General features: G+C 35.8%; 1 protein-coding gene across 4 annotated transcripts; it reads right to left on the reverse strand.

The window, feature by feature from the left end:
* Positions 1-1,387: 1,387 nt before the first annotated feature.
* LOC137722860 (uncharacterized) lies at positions 1,388-12,291 on the reverse strand. 4 transcript variants are annotated; one of them, XM_068461962.1, is made up of 15 exons: positions 11,979-12,290; positions 11,563-11,806; positions 11,114-11,193; positions 10,417-10,455; positions 9,718-9,736; positions 9,430-9,483; positions 8,629-8,747; positions 8,461-8,529; positions 7,245-7,330; positions 6,582-6,691; positions 5,833-5,883; positions 5,330-5,388; positions 3,439-3,483; positions 2,146-2,220; positions 1,388-1,660 (listed from the first exon to the last, which is right to left on the reverse strand). In XM_068461962.1, the coding sequence occupies exons 1-15, from the start codon at positions 12,138-12,140 to the stop codon at positions 1,529-1,531; spliced, it is 1,344 nt and encodes a 447-aa protein (XP_068318063.1). In that variant the 5' UTR covers positions 12,141-12,290; the 3' UTR covers positions 1,388-1,528. The 4 variants fall into 4 exon arrangements, with proteins under 4 accessions (XP_068318063.1, XP_068318062.1, XP_068318065.1 ...); XM_068461961.1 differs by having other exon boundaries at positions 8,620-8,747; positions 11,979-12,289; XM_068461964.1 differs by lacking the exon at positions 9,430-9,483 and having other exon boundaries at positions 11,979-12,291.
* Between the last annotated feature and the right edge of the window lie 6,387 nt (positions 12,292-18,678).

Raw genomic sequence — 18,678 nt, forward strand, 5'->3', positions numbered from 1 at the left:
AACTGAAACAGGCATCATGGAGCTTCACATTCTCCTTAATCAATGTTTTATATTTTGAAAGGACAATAAATCACGTGTTTAGTCTCAACGATGTAAGCATGGCTTGTAAACACACGTCATCAGTTTAACCAAGGTTCATATAGTCAAAAAGATAGAAAGTCATAAGTTGATATGGCAAATGACCCTCTACCACAATGGTGAAGATGAGTGTTGCCCTTGCACCACGACGTGGGTTCGAACTATGTAGGCAAGTGACCCTCTACCACAATGGTAGAGAGGAGAGGAGTGTCAAATGTATTTAGCCCAAAAAAATATTCAGTTTGTTAAAATAGCTAATAATGTTGGAGATGTTAGGTAATTTTCATGTTTTGCTGCCAGCCGCTTCATGCTCCTATTATATTGTCAATGTTGTGCTTTTCTTTAGACAACAATGAAGATGAACAAAACTTAAGGATGTTAATTGCAATTAATTAATAAATGTAATTAATTACATGAGATTACTTTAACTAAATCTCATGCAGTTAACTCTCACTCTTTCACTCGTAAAATGAAAAAAATGTTTTGGGGGGAGAATTACTACTCTTATGTAAGCTACATTATAACTTCATCTTACCAAGAGTGGTGGAGTGCCACACCTTAGATGGCGGGAGTCCAGTAGCCAAAAACATCACTAGCTTGCACTCTGTCCCGAGCAGCATGAGACGTATGGAACCTTCAATTTGACGGAGATGAGATTCTAACGTTAGAGAGTGCTAGCACAACTCTCGCTTCATGGTTATCTCATCCTTTCGACAACAAATTTAAAGAAAAAATTGAGGGTCTTTCCTCCAAGATGTAAAGTTTGTAGGAATCAAAGTATGGGGTTCGTAGACAAACTCCTCCCTTCTTTTGTTTTGAACAAAGTTTTCGTTCATCATTCTATAATTCTTGAAGAAAATGAGAAATGATTTCGTTTTTAAATACACGCAATTTAGCTTCCACTCCTTTAGTTAATTTTAACGCATGAATTATTAAAAAATAAAATTCTAAATTTTGCGAAAAGTTTCCTTCACAACAAGTATGATCGTCCAATTAGCAAAATAATAATATAACTACAATACTGTTGACCTATTTTCCGATAAAAGTCGTACATTTATAGAAACACACACAAAGAAGAAAAGACCACTTGGAGGAAGTGCCACCACACCAAGTTTTCATTCAAATGAAGTCTGTTTTGGTGCATTAGAAGACAAGGGGGTAACTTGGAAGCTGCCTGGGTATACCTATGAATTGTGAGATCTTTAAACAAAATGGTGGGTGGGTTCCAAATCAAATAGAGGCAACTAAGAACTATATGCATACGTAACATTCGGGAAGAAAAAAAAAGTTTAATTGCTGAGAAAAATGATGGCCATTGTTTGACTCCTATATACCCAAGACGTTAGAATCATACCAAGTTGATTTACATGTAGGTAACCAAAATGATGCACCTTCTATTGCTTGTCTTTTGCAACAAGCATAGGCGCTTCATACTCCGACCAAATGCAAACTACGTAACTTGATTTTGGTTTTCAAGTTTGTTCCATAAGTAAAATGCTCTCCTGATGATTGGATCAGCTGAAAATCCTTCCGCATATGCACTTATAGCGGTTAGGAGGCTCGTGAATTTCTCCCCATTGTCCTGTAACCATCCGAAATTTTGAATCAGCTCCTCAAATACAGTCACACTTATGCTAAATGTATGCGCTCGAGCATGTTTAAATTAGTTAAGCAAGATATAGATAAAACTCAATCGCTTTGTACTTTTACAAACATCTTGAACACTGATAAGCTTTGGGGTTTCTGGATTCATTTTCAATATTCTAACAACATCTAATCTAAGATAGCTTAAAATTTGAAGATATCAATGAATTTCACAAAGGGAAATATGTATTACAACGTAGTTAAGTGACCGAACGAAGTGGCCTCTACATCCGTTACTTCTTCCTCCATGCAGATAATACAATATGCTAAATCAAAAGTTATGCGTGGTCTATTAATATGGTATCACAAATCAAACAAGAAGTTGTACTCAGATGACTTGCTTTATGGGATTGTATTAACTAAATACTCCAAAATTATAGTTACGAAAAGAAGATAACATCGTTTAAGTCTAATTGCACAAACCTCAGGCTTCTGAAATGTCAGATCTTTTGTGGCAAAAGGCACCATGTACAGTGGAAGATCAGAGCGTAGTAGTGCCTGTCATTATACAAAGGAACTACATATCAAATGATTATACAGAGGGCATATCAAAACAATATTAACATCTGTTGTTAAAGAGTATTAGCTATATGAATGAAAATGACAACCAGAAGATAATTGCTCTAGCCATAAAAAATTCAAAATCTGCAAAAATAAAGGGTGCTGTTATTGGCACTTCAAAATAGTCAAACTGCGCTCCTTTAAAGAAACTTAGGAGAGAAGTAACACGAAAGAGTGCAGAATGACTTTTTGGGAATGCCAATAACAGCTCCCAAATAAATTATACAAAATCCTATATTAGTTAAATTCTAATTTAGAGATTGCAGTCTTACTTATTTTATACGTTTTTTTTTCCTACACGTAATAGTAATACATAACAGAGTAACAAGAAGAGAAGTGTACTGAAGACAGACTTGAACTTGGTTCAAGCACATATGCATAGGTTAAAATCTTTTCGTGGTTACAGCAAATGTCTGGGCTTTGTTCAGATTGCTCGACCTTCTATTAGTTTGGCTTTGATTGACTACTCAATTCAAGAAAAAGCTCAAATGCAAACTGATGTAGCTTTTCATTTTTTTATAAGATGAAAATCATTGTAAGTGAATAAAGGGAAGATTTTTGTAATATGAGAAGACGATTCATATTATAAGAATATGCTAAACGGGCTGAAACTCTTGTCAAGGTTTCTTCACAAGCTTGTCCATAAGCATTATCTTTTTGTTTGCTAAGCATGTTTGTATGGCTTTGACTTGGTTCACTAATGGGTTTAAGCTTCGGAAGGAAGCTTCAGCTTGAATTGATTCTTCAACACACAAATATTAACAGGCTTGTTCTCAAGTGAACCTTGAGCTGTCCGAGAGCAGAAAATTATAAGGGAACATCAGTCCTCCCCACAAAAAAGTAGTACATTAACACGTAGTCTAAGTTGATCACTGACAAAAAATTACAGATTTACAATGCTTTCATCTTTTCTTCTGATTATCAGAATTTGTTTTTTTTTTTTTTTTTCCTAATTTGGTAAACGAGGACTAAGCCCAATTTTATCGTGAACAAGAATTCATTTTTAACACTAATAACTAATTATTAAGATAAATGCGTGTTTATCTTTTATGAAAAAACAAAACTGTTTTTCATAAAAATGGGCAAACCCCCAATCCCTTATGAAAATAGAAAAGGAAAGCTAGAAGAGAAACTGGATAAAGAAAATACGATTACCAAGTTCTTGCTCAAGAGAGCCTGGTCAGCATTTTCTATCAAGGCCTGCAAGGAGAAAACAGGTGCAGCATTGTGAGTTAGGCATGATAAGTTCTGAACAGTTATAAATTAGCTTACAGCCTGGTAATACTGACTTTCCAAGCCATTTAAAGGCATACACCTAATCTGATAACCTCAGTAATCCAAGGAAACTTTTCTGAGCACATGGAGAACAAATTGAAGCATTACTCGGAGTTTAATAAAATGTGGATCCAACTGCAGGAGGATCCATGCAAATCTCTCATCTCTACCTGTCGGCCAATTTACGGAAAAAACCCAACCGGGACAAGATCGGCTTCCTTATTACTGATCCAGACAAAATTCATCAAAACTTGAATGTGTGAGAGGCAATGGAATTCAGTGAGAATTAGGTTTAGATTTGTGAACTGAATTCAATGAGAATTATAGTGTATTTGTTCCCTTTTGAATTAAAATCCCTTTTGAACTCGAAAGTGATTCTATCTGGCATAAAGTGATTAGAACCAAGTATGGTCTCAGTGACAACGGCTGGGATTCCAAGATAGTGTGGTATGGATCAAGTAGAAGTCCTTGGAAGGATATTTCCCATGGTTATAGTTCATTTCTGGAGTGTTGCTGTTTTGTTCTTGGTAAAGGAGATCGAATTAGATTTAGGGAAGACATTTGGCCGGGCGAAAGCTCTTTACAATTCTCATTTCCCGGGCAGTTCAACATTCCCATGTTTCATAACAAGAGTACTTCTAGTGTAGTGAGTTTTGTTGAACATTCTCTGAATTGGGACTTTGGCTTTCAAAGGAATCTGTGATGTGGAACTAGATGAGTTGTCATCTTTCTTGACAAGATTGGATCAGACTCGCATACACCCTTCAAGGGTTGATGCAAGAAATAGGATTCTCGATTCTTCAGGAAGCTTCTCTGTTAAATCTTATTGCGGTTTCCTACTCAAAAACGGTGCAGATAGAGGTTTTCAGGCTTATGGCTTGGTTTGGAAATCTAAAGTTCCTACTAAAGTGAAGGTTTTTACTCAGTTGGTGGCTCATGGAAAGTTAACATTTGTGACATGCTCCAAAAACGGAGACCTGATTCCTGTATTTTACGCAACAAAAGTTCAGTCTGTTGATCATTTGTTCTTCACTGTCCGGTGGCTTTAAATCTATGGTTGAAGTTGTTTCGGGAGTTTGGTGTCAGTTGGGTTTTACCCAGGGAATGTTATTCATTTATGGTAGAGAAACATAAATTACTAGGAAGGGGGAAGAAAGCCGAGGTCTTATGGGGTAATGTAGTTTCAGCTATCTTTTGGGTCATTTGGATGGAAAGAAACATGCTCATTTTTAGGACTGTGAAGTCAGTAGGAGGGAGGATCTTTGGGATAAAGTTGGGTTATGGTCATCTCTGTGGGCATCAGCTACTACACAATTTTAAGTTTTTTGTTTTTCCAGAACTTTGCATAATTGAAATGCTGCTATTAGTTAGTTTTGTGATGCTTTGGAAGTTTCTAAGTGTCAGGGTGATGTTGCTATTTATCCTGTTTTGTTTGTGCTTTTGCGGACTTCTTGTCCGCTCTTGTATTTTTAATGTTTCTTAAAAAAACAATGCAATCTCATTCCCAATTATTTGTAGTCAGGTCGTGCTGATCCATGCTTCACCCATAGTGATTAAAACCCCAGTAGAAGATCTCAAACTGTGATTAACGGTCCAGACAGGTTGAATCAATCAGAAATAATCCGGGTACCTAGTTCACCCCAGCTTATCTCCATAAAACCATACTAGCTTTTTATTCTTTTGATAGAAGGTTGATAAACGAATGAAAATTTATTTTAAAAGCACTTGATTGTTTATGAGATTGTTAATTAGTCATTAACAATAGCATTACCTTTCTTATTCGTTCCTCTTCAACTTGATCAACACACCGCAATAAATTCTCCAATGTGCCTGTCCACAGAAGTGAGATTATTTATTACTACCAAGCAATATAGTCCCTGTATCCAGTAACTAATTAGAAAAATTATCAAGCATATATACGGACATGTAATACCAGGTGACTTAGAAAAAATTATGTAATACAAAGGCGCAAATTCGGTATTTAAAAAGCCATCTGTATTGAAATTTAAACTTACTGACAGTACTAACAGAACAGGTTTGAAAGTCTAAGCTTTCTTGGCAATCATATAGAGCTTAAACATCGTAAAAATTTAGCATTACTTCAGTTGGAAAGAAAGGCTACACATTATTAGAATGGTGCATTTATTATTTGTATTCTAGGTACACGCAGATCAGCACCACATTAAGCAGTTGGGCATTCAGGAAAGGCTATTACTACTAGAACCATGCAAGTTCAATTCCAAAGAAAGTAAAAAGATGACATGTTTTACGCACCAAATTTAGAGATGAGTTGCACAGCATGAACATTTCCAATTCCATGGACTCCTGCAATTATAACAACCAGGTTCGAGACATAAAATCCAATGATCATTTTTCTCTAGGAAATACAAAAGATTAAAAAAAATATATTTTGAAATTTCCAGAATCCTTTTCCAAAATTAGAGATTCTTATAAGCAATTGTTATTCATTAGAACTCCATTTTCTCCCAACTAAAGGACAAGGATCCACTAACCACTCATTCCCTGCCCAATTGAAAGTAGATTTCTGTCTCAAGTCATCAGTATGATGCCAAGAGAACTTGTGAAGATATCTACGATTTTTCTTTATTCAAATCAACTCAATTACAACATTTTAAATAAATGCTATCTTGCATTTCATTTTTAAAATGTAAGGAATGCAGGATTGGCACTTTTCCCAGGATGGACACTGTTCTCGTATAAAAGTTTTGTCCTGAGGCTGATGAATGGAATCTCAAGCTACAGAGAAAAATCACTGAATTTCATCTCGTCACTAGAAATACTCTTGTTGCCATTCATCAAATATCATGCTATAACTAAATGCTTTCTGTAGCTTGAGATGCTATTCATGCTGATGAGATGGTATTCATAAAATAATGCATCGAATATCATGCTATAACTAAATGTTAATAACTGGACGCTTATCCTGTAAAAATAAAAATAAAAATTAATCACTTTCCTCCCTTCTCATTTGAATTTTCACAAAAAAACAAAATGAAAGTAACCTGGAATATTATCAGATTTGTCACCGACAAGCGAGATCACATCAACAAACTGAGAAGGTTGAAGGCTTCCATATTTTTCAGCAAAATCCTCCATTCCAAATGAAACCATACTGAGAAATCAGTAAACATACATCAGAGCTCAACTCTACTAATCCAAATAATAATAAATAGAAAGATATATGCCTACAAAGTTTGGGAATTTAAATAACTTTCATCCTTCACAAAACTGTCAAAAGAGAAAGGAAAAAATGGTACACATCACCATTTTCTTAACAAATTATCAAGAAATTGTGCTATTTTAATTATTTTAATGTACAAGAAAATAATACTGATGAATTCTGCCACAGTATGAGAACTTTAAGTATCCTAAACCGATCAGACCACTTTTTCTCTTCATTTTTTGTTTTTATTTTGAGCGCAAATTTTTCTTTCATTTTTATATTTTTTCTGAAGAAACTTAAGAATTTTGAGACAGTCAATCGCCACTTAATGTTATCTAGAATTAAAAAAGCAAGGAATAAACTGAGCGGCAGAGGTATTATATGCTAAACAATATTACATGAATATACGAAGTTAAATACAAGCAAACATGTACAGATTTTAAGATTCTTATACAGATTAGAACATAAATTACTAAGGTCGATATTCAACAAGGTTACTTACTCAAAGCCACGTGGAGCAATTCGTAGAAGGCGCAATGAAGGAGATAGAATCTGAAAAAAGTCTTTGTCTGGGGAGACAACCCGTACCTATCAAAATTTAGGTCAATAAGAAAATGACCGAGCAAAAGAACTCATACAATTCTTTTCGATTTTCATACAACTATCACACTATGTTATCTGTATTAGAAAGCACGTCTCCTCATAAGTGCTTTTGCTAGAAGTACAAGTATTAAAAATACATTGAACTTTTTATTAAAATCCAAGTGATTCCTAGAAAAACACTTGGGAGTGCTTGCTGAAGGAGCACATGTCGAGTGCCTTTCCAGAAAGTTCTTCTATGAATCCAAAACAATTTTAAGTTTTTCTACTAAATACAGTCAAAAGCACTTTTGGTTCATATGGGAAGTGCTTCTAAATGCCTGAAAGTGCTTTTAGAGAAAATATTTTTGGGTTCAAAAGCACTTGAAGTGCTTTCTGCAAGAAGCACAAGTTAGTGCTTCTTGCAGGAAGCACTTCAAGTGCTTTTCCAGGATTAACTTGAATTTTTACTAAGAATTGGTTTAAAAACATTTTCTCTAACTTCCCAAACGAGCCCAAAATGTCAAACTGCTAAACCATAAACAGTTTTGAGACAACGACTACAGCAAACTTGTTATTCACCCACTTCTAGATTACTGTTATTCACCCACTTCTAGATTACTAGCACAAACTATGAAACTGTTAAATCACAAACAGTTTTGAGACCAAACTTTTTACCAACCCACTTCTAAACATTTGAACCCTTTTTGGGTTGTAACTAATGAAACAAGAATTCAGATTTGTTCTTTGTGTGTAACAAAAACAGAGAGAACACAAGATTCATTAGTCACAACCAAGCACAACCCTGGTTACAGAAGACACTAAACAAAAACCAAATCACTTTAACTAGATCACACAAAAAAAGTAGGAAACAATATATTCTTCTCTTTCTAATTACAATTAATCTCCAACACTCTCTTGAGCTGAGCACAGATTGAAGTCCCACTTGACAATCAAAGTGACCTATTTTCATATGGATAGAAATGAAATTTTTGTTTGTACCAAAAAAAGAAACGAAATTTTGTTTAATCATTGTTTAGCTACAACCAAAAATATAATCATACTGGGATAACATTAAGTATATTTAAAAAATAAATAAAGACATAGTTTTCTTTCATAAAATAACTTCAGAGTGTTACCTTGTACCCACTATCAACACTTCTAACAGCCAATGTTCCAATCACATCATCAGCTTCCACACCAGGCACCTGCCTTTGAGTAGACTCACGATCAATCACGATTCCCAAGATACCTATGGGGTCAACTGGTCATATAAAGCTGTGATATATAGCTATTACCTCAATCACCTTAATGGACATAGCCTTGATGGATGCTTTCAAGTATTGGAGTCCCTGGACAATGGTATCAGGTGTAGGGGGGCGATTGCTCTTGTATGCGGGGTACAAAGTGTGACGAAAATTCAGGCCTTCAAATAAAATAAAGATAATATTATGACACAACATAATCTCTTATTGTTTTAAAACAGTAGGTAACAAATATTAAGACAGAAAAATAATGCCAGGGCATCGAAGCCAAAAAAAAAGGAGAACAAAGATATCAGTACATGCTAAGGTCAAAACTTACTTCACATGGTAAGCTTTAAATTACTTCCAAGGTAAAGGTGTACAGATGAAAAGATGAAATACATGATATAAAGTGAAATGTGACTCTAACTAACAATGAACGATGGATAAACATTTCCCAATTTACCTCCCATGTGGGTCTAAGTCAATATGTGGAAGGGAAACAGGTCCTGGGTTTACTAGGTTCTATGGTAGGTACTTTGTTCTATGGTACAGGGTAGGTTCTAGTGCACATACTACATACATCATTAGGGGGTTACATAATTGGTTGATACTTTGGGCGGTAATTCATTTAAACTATAATCTAGAAAGGTTCAATTACTGTATAGCGTTACATATATTCTATAATTACATTAACTTATGTTTATATATTATATTTGTTTATATATTAACAAATGAAGATTAATAGGAAAATAAATGATGCAGGCAAACCAACAAACAACCGCGACTTGCTTTCTCAGAACGGCCTACAATCTAAACTCCAACATGCAAACCAAGGGAAAAAATAAAACAAAAGAAGCATACCTTTTCCTTTAAAACTTTCGTTGGATGAATTACAAGTTTGACCAAATGAAACTCCTGAAAAGAGAATGCCCGTCTTATCAAAATTGGGCTTGGAAAAACATGCTCCCCAACTTACACATTGATTACACTGTGTATGACTTCACTAGCTAAACCCAAGACTTTAGATGTATATAGCACTTAAAGAGATAGATGGTGATGTAGAGTAGAGAATTTGGTACAGTACAAGTAAATACAAAATATGAGAAAATCAATAAAAAAATGAAGAGGCCAGCAAAGTTCGTATCGCACCATCATGGTCAAACACCACCTACATGAAAAGATGAAAAAAAAAAAAAAAAGAAGAAGAAAAAACAAGTTATTAGTTGTGCTACAACTTACAAGACAAAAGTGGGCAAATATGATATTCAGAAATTGAATAATACTCAAGGAGAACAAAACAAAACAAGGTTTAATGGCTCCATGTCCTACTTATAAATAAAATTATTTCTTAGAACCAATATCTACATTCTATATGCATTCAAAAACATTTGACAGTTGAAACCACAAAAACTGAACAGCAATAACTAGTTGATGGACAATGAGGTAAAGAAATAATTTGGGAGGAATACGATTCAATTAAGGAATTCAGTTAACTATGGCTTTCCGATTGGATTATGGAGCTACTTAATTTGATGTAGTTGATCATCTAGCTCTTCAAGACATGTTTGAATTATGAAATATTGAAGCCTCCCCATTGTTCTCTTTCAGAGTCTTCACCTCTCCTTCTCCTCTCTCACCCTCATTCATTTCTCTCTTTTGTTTTCCCTACAAGTTCTGCAGTACTAATCCTTTTAAGTTTGTTAACCAAAGTGGAATGAGCCAATCAATATGAAACATATGGCCAGCCAACACCGTAAAAATCGAAGAGAACATGCATGCTAGAAGTCTAGAACCTACAAGTGAAATACAATGAAAATACACAAAATATGTAATGGAATAAAATCATACCGCTACATGGGAAGGGATAAACATCAGGACATCAATTATCTGCAAGAAAATCAATTAACAGAAAAGGCCTTAGACCAGAAAAATTCCAAATGATAAAAGACAACGTCTACTTTTGGTTTGGGTTCAACACATCCATAAAGACTTGTTATATAAAATTTATATACCCAGTTATAGCCCCTTAGAAAGGTCCACGTAGACATTAATATGCTATATTTATAAGTATTTAGAGCAGGAATCAGATATCAGTGAAAAAGAAATTGTAACAGGAAAATTATCCTAACAGGAAGTTAGGAACCCGATACCCCATGGTTGTGCATATGGTCTAACTTAATCAAAAGATGCACAACCAAAACACTTCCAACTCAACCAAGTTACATCCTCAAAAAGCCCCGGAATGACATTATTTCAAAATTATAAAATATATATCTTTTTAATTATTATTGGGATCAGGATGCCTCGATTAAATAGAAAAGAGCAATAAAGTTTAATTTTTATTACACAATAATATATTTACACAACAATTAATGTATCTTTGCTGTTAACTCAACACTCTATGAGACATCATAACTTCTTGAGCATAAAACCTTGCAACTGAAGAGGAGAATAACATACGTTTTGGTTTTGTTCTTATTACAAGTACATGAAAAGAAAAAACAGCAAAATGCTCAACTCAACCTTTTATATAAACATCACTTACAAGAGAAAGTGCTGAGAAGATGGTCAACACCCAATCTCCGTTTCCATCGGCATGTGACAAATGGCCATGATGCAGCTTTGCTACTCTCATCAACAGAAACAAAGATTAGTGGATAGTATTGAATGAAAAAGAAAACAACATTAACGACATTCAAATCAGCTATGTTTAGTATGACTATGACTAAAAGTAACAGGTATCCCATAAAACCAAACTATCATACAATGGCGAATCTTAAGAATGTTCAAAATATTTCTTGTGCAAGTTTCAAAATATTTCTTGTGCAAGGTTCAAAATATGCAGAAACCGCCCGAGTATAGAACTAACATACTGCACCAACATTGCATATATGTGATCTTGTGCAAGTAAAAATGTTGTAAATCGAAAGTGATGAGAAAACCGCTAGTGTTATATATATTATACCAAGCAAAGGAAGGAATTGTAGAGCATACCTAAAAGCTTATAGTATGCTCTATAAATGATGGATGTGCCGTCGATGAGCATTACTCTACCATCTGAAGGATTACTGTTCACTGTTTTCTCTTCACGCTTGAACAAAGTTGAAGCCAGCAGCATGTCTCGGCTTACTACTCCCTCACTTTTAGAGTAAGAGGCTGCGGCGGCGGCATCACCACTCTCGCTAACAACTCCCGGTGAAGCCGAATTAAAACTACGATTGAATGTATTGCAGTAGCCCTAAAATTTATGAAAATAAATTCCGGTTAAAAAAAACGAGAAATTGGAAATTCAGAAGCTTGCCCAAGAACAAATTAGCTAGCATATAATACATATATATATATATATATATATGTATGTGAATATCAAACAGCAGCAATTGCAAGAGTGACTTGTTAAAGGTAATTTATACCTTATGGGAAATTAGGGGAGAAAATCGGAGTGAATTTGGAGATTGAATGCTGCTTCTTCCTCTCGTTGTTCCTACGAATCTGAGAGTGAAGCTTCTCCATTTCCAGAGGGAAAGGGCTTGAGTATTGTGAAGCAGCCAAGAGTGCGAATGACAACAGGCCATCGCCGGCGCTCTGCTGCTCAGTCACGACTCGCTCCAAATGACAAAAGCCGCAAGCTTTGGCTCCGCACATAAAACAGCATCACATCCTCCCGCCTCCCACCCTATACATCGTCTTTTCAGACGGACTTCCAGTTATACCCTCGGTGAAATAAGGCAGTTTTTTTTTTGTTTTTCATTTTTTTGGGAAAACCTTTCCGAAGAAAAGAGTCAATTTTATTTCGAACACTAGAATACAAAGAGAGGCCTATATACAAAAAGTACCGGACACACAAATGGACCTCCCAACAAGCCCAACAAAGCTCAACAAAAGAGCCCAACACTAGAGACAAAACAAAAGACGTTTCTTGACCCCAGCATCCAACGCATTCAAAGTTTTCCCGATCAACCCAGAACCAATCCACCAGCCAACGCCAAATCCAATCGAGCAACTCCGCAAAACCCAACCACGAAAGCTGTCCCGATCGCCCCATTCTCAGCTAGAAAGCGGAAGAAGTCCGAGGGAACATCCCGAACGACAGTGCTATCGAAGGCAGACAAAGAGAGGGAGGTGGTGTTGTGAACACCTGAGCCCATGAGTCCATCGGAGCTCTACGCACCCTCTCAAAAGATTGCAAAAATTTGCGTTGAAATCTGACTACAGATCGAATTGAAAGTAGTTGGGGAAGACAGGCTTTAGGTAGAGACATATGGGTTGAATCAGGAAGAACTGGGGAGAAAAACTGAAAAACTTAGAAACAGACAGCGAAATGGAAAGCTTTCCGCCGACCCCCGCCACAACGAAGGCCGTCGGCAACGATGTTAGATGGTGGGAAAATCACTCACACACATATGGTGGAAAACACTCTCAAGAAAAGAGAAGGAACTCTCACATGAAGAGAAAAGTTCCGTTTTGTTTGGTTGTTTGGAAGTGTAAGACATAAGGCAGTTTTACCTCCGTTTTGCCTTGAAATCCCTGTTATGCTCACCTGTTGACATTGTTTTAGTTTCCCACCCATAAAAAACTTTTAAAACAAAAAATTACCCTTAAAACAAAAAGAGCTGAAAATTTTTTCTCACTTAACTCATCAAAATGCGTAATTATGGTCATATTCGTCAACTCTATTAGAATTTCCGTCAAAATGACATCACGCACGTGAGCTTAGAATCAAAGAGCAATATATGGGAAACTAAATGAAAAATTTGTAAAAATGATCCTCGACTTTAACCTAATTGGAGAAATTGTTCCTCAACTTTAATCTAATTAGACCAATGGTCCCTTAACTTTTACTCAATTGTAGCAATGATTTTTCCAATTGACTCATTTCGACAGAAATTCTGACGAAGTTAACGAAAAAAATCATGGCTGCACGTTTTGAGGAGTTAAGGGATTAGTGGTCATGGATTTTTCGTTGAGAGACTATTGCTCTAGTTGGGTTAAAATTGAGAGACCATTGCTCTAGTTAGATTAAAGTTAAGGAATCATTGCTACTATTTACTCAAACAAAAAATTACGCATAAATCATTAGATTGTACACTTTTAATGATTGAAATGTATTAATTAATCCAATTAATTTCTTTTATTTATTCCCTATCTATATCTATATATAATGAAAAAACCTAAAAGGGTCAAGCTTTCATAATACTCAAATTATTCTTTTTTATTAGAATTAAAAAAATATAAGTGGTTCATTATTTTTCAAATTACATTTTAATAAAAAGAACTAAATTAAGACAATAAAACAACTAATTGCCATAATACTAGTATTTGCATGCAAACTTTGTGTGTATGAAGACTTTTATTTTTATTTTTAAAATGACAAGAAGAGAGGGAAAAAAGTGGGAGTGGAAGGGAGGTTTTTGTTTTTTTTAATATTAGATATCTTAACACCAATTTTAGGCAAGAGTTCAATAAAAAACAATAAAATTTTGGATCTATGAAATTATATTATTGCCTTTTTTTTGTTTAATAAAAAACTAAATCGTCTTTTCACTCTTTTTTAGTTGACAAAGAAAATTTAATAAGTAGTTTAGATTAACAAAACTGTAATAATTAATTGTTTTCCATTAATTATCTCCTAATCTCTTTTCTTCTGTTTCCTATATTTGGGTCGTCTGCATATCTTTTAGTACTGGTTTGTTACTGATGTGCTTTTATAAAAAGTGGGTATAAAAAAAAACCGAGCTAAAAAAGGTGTTTGGTAAACACTTAAAAACAGCTTATTTTCACAGTTTTGGATGAAAAAAAGCTGCAAATGTGAAGCAGCAAAAATAAGCTTTGAAAGACCGGCTTCTTTTTGCCAAAACACGGATGAATAGTGTTCATTAAATGAAACTTCCAAATTTCCAAACCTACCCTCACCCATCTCTTCGTTGTTCTCTCTCGTCCACTCCCTTTCTCCAGCTCTCTCTCTGTTCGAGCTTGATCTCTCCCTCTCATTTGGTTTGGGCACTCTTCATCAATAAAAAGGTAAATTTCCTTTTTTCAACCTCTATTTTTGGGTAATTGGAATATTGAATTGAATAATTGGAAGGTAGAATTGGAAGATTTGGATTTCTGGATAGTCTGGGTAATCTAGGTTTCAGAGTGATGCAGCAGGCGACGATGGACTTCTTCAATGACATGGAAGACCACGGCTCCACCATGGCCATGGACGTTGACGCACTCAAGGCGTCCCGCGAAGGCGTCATGGGTGAAAGCAAGCTGGCTGATCAATACAGTACAGCACGAAGCCTCTAACATGGAGGGGAACTCTCCCATGACTTTTCCCATGACTTTTCCCAAATCTCCGTCGAGATAGCAGGGATTGTGTTCAAGGGATTGCGATTAGTGTTGTTGCGGTGGTGGTCTTCGATAAATGAGTGGAATTTGTGACACACCCCGACCCGGAATGCCCACTTGGACTCCGAATCGAGCTGTACTGGCCAACACCTGGAAGGTGACGAAGTCATAAAGTGTAGTGTAGTGGAAAAATGTGAATAAATTTAAATGTAAAAGTGCCTAAATATAAGAGTGCGCGGTGAGCGGGAATGAACCCAATTCACATGTGATAACAAAGCATAAATATTGTACAGTAAAATAGGGTGAGAATTTATACCATCAAAGGTAACCGTCTACCCCAAGATTTGCCAAGAATCCTCGTCGACACGAGAGCACAGCTACTAAACCTGAAGGGGCGAAAAACAAGGGTGAATAAGCCTGAAAATAAAGTTTTAATTAAAAACCTTTTGAAAACGTTGTAACTCATCGCCGTAAAAACATGTATAGTTTTCAAAGTATACATACTACGTATAGTATGAAAATACTTACCGTAACCTGCAAAACGTAAATAAGGCATGATATCCCAAAATCACAAAATCTCCACAGTAATATAAGTAAAATCAGGTGCTCAACAACCTATGCTAGCACATCAGTTGGAGTCGCCTAATACGACCTGTACGACTAAACCTATTGTTCATCAATCTATGTTAGCACATGAGTTGGAGTCGCCTAGTATGACCTGTACGATAGGACTGGGTGTAATAATATATGCTCTAGTGATACTATCACATGAAGACTGGCGATAATCGCGGTCACGTACGAGTCGGAGTCGCCTAATGCGACATGTACGACAAGATTGACATCTACTTGGATTCAAGGAAAGTGTGCGGTGCGGGAGGTGAACATACACGTAAATGACTAGCCTTGGCATAGGGCGGGAGCACTAACACCGGGGGTGTAGCAATGATGAGCACTACATGAATATAATTCTAACTAACATAATAAACTTACCTGAACTTACCTGAACTTACCTGTGCATCCCGTAAGATCATTTTGGCATTTCACAATTTCACAACAATGCAACATTTCTTAATCATGGCATGAAATGCATAAATCAATTTAAAAGCATTTGTGGAAACTATAAAATTTATACACACACACACACACACACTATAAAAAAGACTCACCTAGAGTCCGAACTACAACTCCCTAGCACGAATATTAAGGCGTCACAAACGATCATCACCTAGAACAATTAGCAAATCATGTTTCAAAATTCTTATTGATAGAATACGTAACTTACATAAAACACATACCCAAGGATATTCTAGAATGATTTGAAACCCATTGACCAAAAATCAATTGTCGATCAAAGATCGACAGTAAGGTCCACAACCCTACGTAACTCGGACCGGAAGATCTGCACCCTGGATTTCCAATCCATAACTTCCAAAGATCCACATTATGCTTCTAGAACATCATACTAAAGTTTCATTATGATCCAACAGTTGGATCTCCGTCAATTGCAAATTCAAGTGGAGGTCAACGTTTTATTTTTTGAGCTTACAAATTCAATTTGGGAAGATTCGTATGTCGAATTCCCGATCCATAAGTTTCTAATATCCTCAAATATTACGTACTAAAGTTTGGTGACGATCCAACAGTTGGATCGTCAATTCATTCAATATCCAAGTGGCGGTCTCTATCAAAACTATAGTCTTACGACGATATTTGGTCGATCGAACACCACATATAAAGTCAGAGTAACCAAATTAGTCTAGGAAGGGTAGGTGAGGCCTCGCCCCACGCGCCGTCTTACGCCCTGGCTCACCGGAAAATTAAACTATTTTTAAAAATTACCAAATTTTACAGGAATGAAGATCTCAATAAGTAGAGTAAGTTTTATACCTGTGGCCAAGACCAATTTGGCCGGGAAAAACCCTAAATCGTCCTAGAACAACAAGAAACCCTAGAAAAAGTGGAATTTGATTTGACTCTATTGATGTTCCGATGGCCTTGCAAGTGTATGGGCCTTGCTCTTGAGCTCAAGGGGAGTCAACTGGACGTGGTGGTCGAAGGAAATCGTTGTAGTGCACCCACAAACCCGTATGGTTTGTTCTTCATAATATAGGGCCAAAACCCCTGCAATCTTGACTGTAAAATGGATATGGAAGGTCGGTGGGGAGTTTTTAGGTGGTGATTTGGTGAAATTCCCAAGAAAAATGGCAGAGAATCGCCGGAAAACTCCTCGGGTTAGAACTGGGTTGGCACGGGTTGCAAAGGAGTCTGAGTTGGTTCCCCTCATTCTCCTTCTCCTCTCCTTTCTCTCATTTCCCCTCTCCTAATTGGGTAGTTCATTCTCCTTCCTCTCCTGATTGGGCAAACCACTTTCATCCTCTCTCTTCCAATTGGGTAGCCCTGCCCAATCCCTTCTCCTCTGTTTCTCCTCCTCCCCGATTCCTTTCTTTTCCCCACTCAGCCACACACATGTGGCATAACAATTTAGTGATATAAAATAATATAATATAATTAAAATAGTGATTTCTTCAAAAATACTTTCAGATTTGTACCTCTGTAAAACTTTAACCGTAGCTCTAATTTTAATTCTGCTTGCGCCTACGCGTTCGTACTGTTGAGTACTTCGAGAATACGCTAAAAGAATATTTTGTACGTCTCACTATACGTTGGTCAACGAAAATCAATGATTTCGCCTCTAGCAGCATTTTCGTTAATTCACTCATTTAAAATTAATAAAATCGTAAAATTAGGAACATGTTGTCACAATTTGTCGGCGACCCAGCCTTCCTTAGGATATGGCAGAGAGAGACAGAGAGAGAAGGATGAGAGAGGGAGTGGGCGGCGGAAGAGTAAAGAAAATACAGGTTTTGCAAAAGAGAAGAACCGAACCTTGGGGAAGAAAATAAAATAAGAAATGATGATTCCATAATAAAAGAAGGATGTGATTGCGATATCTACACACCCCTTTTTATTTATCCCACACCTTTTTAGTTTTCAGCCGTCAGATCGGATGAATTGAAGAAGATCAATAGATATAAATTAATAAGGGGTGTGTGAGAAGTAAAAAGGATGTGTGGATAGCACACCCCTAAAAGAAAAGATAAAGAGTAATTGTTGTATAGTGAATAGATATTATAAATGTTGGATTATATGTTGAATGTTAGATTATGATTTCTTATTAAACGTTGTATTATAATTTCTTATTAAACGTTGAATTATATGTTTAAGATAAAGTTTATAAATATTTTTCTTTTAAAAATAAAGTATATTTAGTAATTCATCTTTATTTGTTAAGAAAATTAAATTAATGACACATCTAGTATTATACTATTTTTTATCATTTCACATAATCACAGCTGTTTTACATCAAACTTTATCAAACACTACAATATTATTATTTTTTTTTTTCCAAAAACATTTTTACAAAAATATTTACTAAAAACTCTAGGCTTTGTTTCACGGCTAGTTATTCCACAAAAGCAGTTTTTTTTTTCAATACACGGCTACCTGCTTACTCTCTTTCTTCTCCATTCGTCCGGCTCTGATATTTTCTTTGGTTTAACCGCACGTTGTCATCTGATTTCCGGCGTTATCAGGGAAATAAATACCAAAAGGCGCCGCACCCCGCCACCTTCAAACCCAGCTCTCTCTCTCTCTCTCTCTCTCTCACACAGTGAGTTTAACGTCTTTTTCTTCCGTTTGTTTTTTTCTCTTTTTTTTTTTTTTTTTTTTTTTTTACAAAATTAATGGTATTATTTGTGAACCTGAAAAGTACAGTAAAGT

This window comes from Pyrus communis, chromosome 17 (genome assembly GCF_963583255.1).
Source record: "Pyrus communis chromosome 17, drPyrComm1.1, whole genome shotgun sequence".
Taxonomy (NCBI): domain Eukaryota; kingdom Viridiplantae; phylum Streptophyta; class Magnoliopsida; order Rosales; family Rosaceae; genus Pyrus; species Pyrus communis.

Excerpts from the sequence above, each read along its gene's own strand:
- LOC137722860 (XM_068461961.1), bottom strand. The coding sequence starts at position 12,140 with ATGGCCTGTTGTCATTCGCACTCTTGGCTGCTTCACAATACTCAAGCC. Across the intron at positions 11,807-11,978 it reads CTCCCCTAATTTCCCATAAG|GGCTACTGCAATACATTCAA; the intron begins GTATAAATTACC and ends CATAAATTTTAG. Across the intron at positions 5,884-6,581 it reads CAAATCTGATAATATTCCAG|GAGTCCATGGAATTGGAAAT; the intron begins GTTACTTTCATT and ends TTATAATTGCAG.